We start from the raw sequence: 8,019 nt of genomic DNA on the forward strand, positions 1-8,019 counted from the left end.
ATGTCAATATGTTACTGTCTACTAAAGGCTATCATTGGTTCATATTTCCTCACCTTTTACCCAACGTCCTTCTTCTGTTCCAAGATCTCATCTAAAATATCAATTACATTTAGTTTTCATGTCTCCTTAGGTTTCTCTTGGCTGTAACAAATTCTCAGACTTTCCTTGTTTTTGATCAAAAGTTTGTATAGAAACCTGACAGTCTGGGGGAATACTGGTCAGGTATATTGTAGGATGCCCCTGTATTGGAATTTGATGCTTCTCTTATGATTATCTTGGGTTTCTCTGTTTTTTTGGAGGAAGATTACGGAGGGAATTTTGTCACATTTTAATCACATCATATCAAGGACATATACTATCAAAGTAATTTATGGCTTTTTTTTTTTTTTGGCCACGCCTCACAGTTTGTGGGATCTTAGTTCCCTCGCCAGAGATCGAACCTGGGCCCTAGGTAGTGAAAGCGTGGAGTGCTAACCACTGGACTGCCAGGGAATTCCCAGTTTATGACTCTTGATGTTGACCTGGTTAAAATGGTGTTTGGCAGGGTGCACCTCTATAAAATGACTACCCCTCCCCGAGTCCCATCACCACTTGCCACTCTGCACCAGCTTCTCACACGCAGGGAGCACTCTCTTCCTGTAGCAGGGAGTACTATATAATTTATTAACCAGTTCTTTATTTTATTTTTTAAGTAACAGACTTCTATTTTATTAATCATTTATATTTTTGTATATGGTTGTTTTCCCTTTTGTTTTTTGAATTGTTTTATCATTTTTATCTTTTTTTTCTTTCAAATAATTCTGAGGTATTTTGGTTTAGTTTTTACTAACTACTTGCAGACAACATAAAAATCAATATATTTTTAGCTATTATATGGATATTTTTGTAGGTGTTATGTGGCTATTCATTTTTAAATAAATATGGTGGTGTTCCCTTTTTTCATTATTGACTTTCAGTTTTACTTCATGATTGAAAGAAAAGATTGATCAAGAGGGTACTCAATACGTAGATTCTGTGGAATTTTTGTTGAGATTTATTATGTGGTCTTAACAGGGGTAAATTTTTGTAAATGTTTTATATGTGTTGAAAAGCATTTTGCTATGTGGTTGCTGCAGGAAATATAATCAAAGTTGTTAACTTTATTGTTTATACTTTTATAACGTTATTAATTTTCTTCTCTCCTCATGTATCAGTTTCTGGAAGAACGGTGTTTGAAAATAAAACCTCACACCATGATTGCAAATATGTCAGTTTTACCTTATAATTCTCAGTCTTTGTGTCCTGTGTCTCAGTGCTATGTGTCTAGGTGCGTAAAGTGCATCATTGGAATCTTTCCCACGAGTTTTTCTTTTTCATAACTATAAGCTGCCCTTCTTTTACCTTATAAATACATTCGATATTAATTGCTGCTAGACCACGTTTCTTTTGTTTAATAATTGCTTGGTTTGACTTTCCCACTCCTTTTATTTTCTACCTCTTAGTTCGCTGTAAGACTGGTTTAAAAAATCAAAGGGGCACAGACAAAGTGGGCTGACCAACGAGAGCAATTACCGTTGACTGGTGCTGATCAAATTATACCTTTGCCCAGGTAGAAAGCCAGAGCCATCAGGACATGTGTCTGCATTTGGAGGCCAGCTGCCCAGAGAACACTTTCTCTGTCTCTGGGTCCTTGAATATCTCCAACTGGAATCAGGATTTTGTTGGTAGAAGGTAGGTCACTTTATTTCTGTAATTTGTGCTTATGAGCAAAAGAGTTATTTTCCTACCAGCAGTTTTAAAAAATGACACTATTTATATACATATATAGAGAGAGAGCGAGAGAGAGGGTACTATACATTGGGATATCCTTTCCTTGAGTTTTTATTTTTAAACTATTTTCCAACTTGTGAAGTTAATTTTTGTCTTAATATTTTCTTGGTAAAAATCACAAAGATATTCAGGAAAAAGCACCTCATTTAGTGAACTGCGATCTAATGGGAATGAGAGGGTTTCTAGAACTGGGTAAGGAGTGTGTCAATTGGAAGGGACTTGAAAAATATGTGGGATCAAATTAGAGATTTTGATTGGATATGAGGGTATTAGATTTTGGGTGGTACTGATTGAATTGAAATTGGTGTGGGACATATATAGCCAGACTTTGAGCACAGCCTGTTTCATTCAGAGGCTGAATCCTTCAAGGAAACCATTTTCTGAGTCTTGTGTATCATCATTTGGAATTAAGATTTTAGACTGGCAGAAGGCAAGCACTTTTTTGGCCTTTTTTTTTTTCTTTAAAGCATAAAGATGAGAAGGATGACATTTTATACCAGAAAGCGACTTTTTTTCCCTGGTAAAATTCACATTTATTTATGTATTTAAAGCACAAGCATTGCGTGCGTATTATTTTTAGATTTCTTCATCGGGGCCATGTATTTCTGTTATTAAAGGGATTAAAACCTTTTTACTCTTTCACTTTATAACTGATTGTTAACTGGTGCATGGGATCTATAGATTTTGTTTGCTAATCAGTGTCTAGAAACTTGGTTGAACCCTATATTTCTTTTTTTTCTTTTTAACATCTTTCTTATAATTGCTTTAGAGTGGTGTGTTAGTTTCTGATTTATAACAAAGTGAATCAGTTTTACATATGTGCCCATGTCTATTGCCTCTTGCAACTGCCTCCCTCCCCCCCTCCCTATCCTGCCCCTCTAGGTGGTCACAAAGCACTGAGCTGATCTCCCTGTGCTATATGGCTGCTGCCCACTAGCTATCTATTTTACGTTTGGTAGGGTGTATATATCCATGCCACTCTCTCACTTTGTCACAGCTTACCCTTCCCCCTCCCATTTCCTCAAGTCCATTCTCTGGTAGGTCTGCATCTTTATTCCCATCCTGCCCCTAGGTTCTTCATGACAATTTTTTTTTTTTAGATTCCATATATATGTGTTAGCATATGGTGTTTGTTTTTCCCTTTCTGACTTACTTCACTCTATATGACAGACTCTAGATCTATCCACCTCATTACAAATAGCTCAATTTCGTTTCTTTTTATGGCTGAGTAATATTCCATTGTTTATATGTGCCACATCTTCTTTATCCATTCATCCGACGATGGGCACTTAGGTTGTTTCCATCTCCGGGCTATTGTAAATAGAGCTGCAATGAACATTTTGGTACATGACTCTTTCTGAATTCTGGTTTCCTCAGGGTATAGACCTAGTAGTGGGATTGCTGGGTCATATGGTAGTTCTATTTGTAGTTTTTTAAGGAACCTCCATACTGTTCTCCATAGTGGCTGAACCAATTCACATTCCCACCAGCAGTGCAAGAGTGTTCCCTTTTCTCCACACCCTCTCCAGCATTTATTGTTTCTAGATTTTTTGATGATGGCCATTCTGACTGGTGTGAGATGATATCTCAGTGTAGCTTTGATTTGCATTTCTCTAATGATAAACGGTGTTGAGCATTCTTTCATGTGTCTGCTGGCAATCTGTATATCTTCTTTGGAGAAATGTCTATTTAGGTCTTCTGCCCATTTTTGGATTGGGTTGTTTATTTTTTTGTTATTGAGCTGCATGAGCTGCCTGTAAATTTTAGAGATTAATCCTTTGTCAGTTGATTCATTTGCAAATATTTTCTCCCATTCTGAGGGCTGTCTTTTGGTCTTGTTTATGGTTTCCTTTGCTGTGCAAAAGCTTTGAAGTTTCATTAGGTCCCATTTGTTTATTTTTGTTTTTATCTCCATTACTCTAGGAGATGGGTCAAGAAGGATCTTGCTGTGATTTATGTCATAGAGTGCTATAATGGTAGATTTTTATCTGTGTCTCCTGTTTTATTATAATGTGATATGCTTGTACTTTTCTCCCTTTTCTCTTATGCTTGTGTTTTTACACTTTTCATGGTCTACAAATCGCATTTTGGTTTCAGTCATCATTTCTACTGGGTGTTATGTTTTCTTTTGTAATTGTTTCAGCTTATTTCATTGTTTTCCTTTCCCTAATTTAGCTTTTGGGTTAAGCCACCCAATTTCTTGAGTTGAGTGCTTAACTCCTTTCTTTTCAAGCTTGCTAATGTCCTTACTGTTCAGTTAAGTTTTACTTCCTCTTTTTCTGTCTTATGATTTGTCCTAATTCTTTGTTTTTAAATTTCAGCTTTATTGCTGCATAATTGACTTTTAAAATTGTCAAATATTCAGTCAACTTTGTGGTGATTTGATATACATTGTGAAAGGATTCCCCCCATCTAGTTAATTAACACACTTCCTTCATATATTTACTTTCTTTGGTAAGAACATTTAAATCCTACTCTTCTGGAAAATTTCAAGTATACATCACATTGTTATCAACTATAATCACCATGGTTAACATTAGCTCCTGAGACTTTATTCACTGTATACCCTTTTACCCTCCCTTCCCTGCCCTCCCCTGCAACCACTTTTATACTCTGGTTCTGTAAGTTTTACTCTCTCTCTCTTTTTTTTTTTTTTATCATTCCACATATAAGTGATACCATGCCATATTTGTCTTTCTCTGTCTTATTTTACTGGACATAATACCCTCCAAGACCATCCATATTGTTGCAAATGACAAAATTTCATTCCTTTTATGGCTGAGTAGTATTCCATTGTATCTATGTACCACATCTTCTGTATCCATTCAACCATCGCTGGACATGTTGGTTGTTTCCATATCTTATCAATTGTGAATGTGGGAGGGCAGATATCTCCTTGATATTCTGTTTTTATTTCCTTTAGCTATATACCCAGAAGTGAGACTGCAGCATCATATGGTGGTTCTATTTACAATTTTTGAGGAACCTCCATACTGTTTTCCATAGTATGCACCATAGCTGCACCAGTTTACATGCCTACCAAAAGAGTGTACTTTTTGCCCTTAAATTCAAACTTTGAAATTAAGATTGCCATACAATTTTCTTTTACTTGATGTTAAATCAGTTTGTTTTGTCATCCACTTATTTTCAATATTTTGTACTTTCTTTAGGTTTGGCTTGGAAACTTCCATGAAGAGACTTTCTGCTACAGTGAGGTGAGAAGCCACCCATGCACTCAAGCCTGGGAATCTAGAGAGGTCTCAGGCACTTATACCCCCCCAACAGAGGAAACTCACAGAGCTGCAGGCTGAGGCAGGACTTGGCTCAGAGAGACGTCTCCTCTGGGAAATACTGGATTTCCTTTGGCTCCAAAATGTTGACAAGAGTGGAGTACTTCTGGTGGATTGACAAGCCTGGAGAAGATACCACCTCGTTTGTTTAAAAGTTCGAGTCTGAGTTCCTGCCTCTCAGCTATATCAAAACTTCTTTAAAGATAACGGAAGTATAGGGAAGAGGTTACTCCCCAGCATTCTCAGGTATCCAGAGCATATCTAAGAAGCTGGGAGTCCGTTGCTTATTCTGTTGCCGCCATGCAGTCTAAGCACTTTGGTAGCCAGAACCCAAGTTGTAAGATTACGATCCTCCACCCAACCATGGAAGAATTTGAAGATTTCAGCAAATATATTGTTTACATGGAGTCGCAAGGTGCACACCGAGCTGGCCTAGCCAAGGTAATTCCACCGAAAGGATGGAAAGCCAGACAGACGTACGATGATATCGATGACACCTTAATAGCCGCTCCCCTCCAGCAGGTGACCACTGGGCAGGCAGGTGTGTTTACTCAGCACCACAAAAAGAAGAAAGCCACGACCGTGAGTGACTATCGCTGCTTAACAAACAGTGAATGACACCAGACTCCATTCTACTGTGATTTTGAGGATCTGGAGCGAAAATATTGGAAAACACGCCCCTATGATTCACCAGTATACGGTGCGGACGTCAGTGGCTCCTTATTCAATGAAAACACGAAGCAGTGGAACCTTGGACACCTGGGAACCATTCAGGACCTGCTGGAACAGGGGTGCGGAGTGGTCATCGAGGGTGTCAACACCCCCTACCTGTACGTCGGCATGTGAAAGACCGCCTTCGCCTGGCACACAGAGGACATGGACCTTTACAGCATCAACTAACTGCACTTGGGGGAGCCCAAGACTTGGTACGCGGTGCCCCCGGAGCACGGCCGGCGCCTGCAACGCCTGGCCACGGAGCTTTTCCCGGGCAGCTCGCGGGGCTGTGAGGCCTTCCTGCGGCACAAGGTGGCTCTCATCTTGCCCACGGTCCTCAAGGACCACTCGGGTCACTCAGGAGTCTGGAGAGTTCATGGTGACGTTTCCCTATGGCTACCACTCTGGCTTCAACTGCGCGGAAGCCATCAATTTTGCCACCCAGCACTGGATCGATTATGGCAAAGTGGCCTGGAAATAGGGCTCTGCATGACCTTTGGAAAGATCTTCGTCAGAATAAGGGAGATTTCAGGTGAGCACCCTTAGGATATTAAAACTGGGTGGTTGGGTGGGGACTCTAAAAAGGACCTATAATTACCAGCTGCGAAAGGAGTTGGATGTTAGAACAGTAACATTAAGACCAGAGCCCTGTAAGGTACTGAAATTGTGTGTGTGTGTGTGTGTGTGTGTGTGGTGTGTGTGTGTGTGTGTGTGTCTTCTGTTTTCCTGAAGCAATATGGAATGGAGACTTTGTTTTCTTGGAGCAGCAAGGAAATAGGAAGGTGGGGAGGCTTTATCTTCCTTTCCAGCCAGGCTTGGAGATGGAACAATAAGATGCGTGTGGGCATGAGGAGGTGAGGAAGATGGGCCGTGTCCCTGGCGTGCACTGTCGAGAAGAAGGGAGACTTTGGGAGCTCTGCATTGTCACCAGACTGTGAGGCCCCCTTCCCTGGCCCCTCTCCAGAGCTGCAGAAGCTTTCCTTCCTCATCATGGCAGAGAGGGTGACCCCCAGGGCAAGCTGACTCTGTCCATTGTGAAGTTTTGTCCTTGGTGTGGGAAATTCCAGAAAGGCTATTACTCTGGATAGTAATAACAGTTCTCTATGCACTTCTCCTTCCCTATCACCTCCCCTGCAGCCTCTTGCTTTTCTTTTAATGGTGAAGTAAATGAATGTGATGCTGTTGATGTGGCTTTGTGTTGTCCCTCCAGCCACAAACTCAGTCCATCCCTGGACCCACTCTGTCTGCATATGTGCAAAGTTGAATCTGAAACGTGATGTCTTTCATGAAGCAAACTTTTCCATAGTCACTGCTTTGAGCTTTCCAGCAGTTACTTAGCGGGGAGAACTGGACTTAGAGTCAGCAGAAATGGCATCGAAACCTGCGCTTTGCTACTGTCTAGTTGTGGGGCCTTCAGCCAAGAAATCATTGATTTTCTCTGAGCCAGAATTACAGTGCGAGAATTTTGTGACGATACTGGGGATGTAAATGTGACAGGCATGTAAGAGGTGCTCAGTTAATTTGATGTGCATTCATACACTCTCCTGGCCTCTAGGGCCAGCCCAGTGCCTAGGACATCCGCTCGTATTCTTTCTCTGATGCTCAGTTCTACTGTTGTTTTCCTCACCACACCCCCAGGCTTACACGTTACTTTTCTTTTAATTAATAGACTTTATTTTTGCAGAGTACTTAGCAACAAAATTAAGTGGAAAATACAGAGGATTCCAACATACTCGTTCCCAGGCTCCTCCACCAGCATCCACACCAGAAAGGAACATTCGTTACAATCGAAGAACCTGCACTGACACCTCATTATCACCCAGAGTCCTTAGTTTAATTTATTCACTCTTGGTGTTGTACAGTCGATGGATTTGACCAATGTATACTGACATGTATCTACACTTGTAATACCATACAGAATAGATTCATTGCCTAAAACTCCTCTGTGCTCTGCCTAATCATTCCCCCCTCCCCGCTGCCGACAACCACTGATCATTTTACTGCTTCCATAGTTTTGTCTTTTCCGGATGGCTTCTTTCACGTAGTAATACGCCTTTAAGTTTCCTCCACGTTTAGTGGTTTTATAGCTCATTTCCTTGTACTGGTGAATAATATTCCACTGTATGATGTATGACCCTTTATTTATCCACTCATGTGCTGAAGGACATCTTGGTTGCTTCCAATGTTTTCTGCAATTATGAATACA

The 8,019-nt window shown here is 40.5% G+C and overlaps 1 protein-coding gene across 1 annotated transcript; it reads left to right on the top strand.

The window, feature by feature from the left end:
- The first annotated feature begins 5,399 nt into the window (after positions 1–5,399).
- On the top strand, positions 5,400–6,294 carry LOC103079419 (lysine-specific demethylase 4D-like). The gene is given in 2 exon segments (XM_082931186.1): positions 5,400–6,160; positions 6,162–6,294. Coding segments are annotated over 2 exon segments (894 nt in total).
- Positions 6,295–8,019: the final 1,725 nt, after the last annotated feature.

This window comes from Lipotes vexillifer, unplaced genomic scaffold, assembly GCF_000442215.2.
Source record: "Lipotes vexillifer unplaced genomic scaffold, Lipotes_vexillifer_v1.1 scaffold2193, whole genome shotgun sequence".
Classification (NCBI taxonomy): domain Eukaryota; kingdom Metazoa; phylum Chordata; class Mammalia; order Artiodactyla; family Lipotidae; genus Lipotes; species Lipotes vexillifer.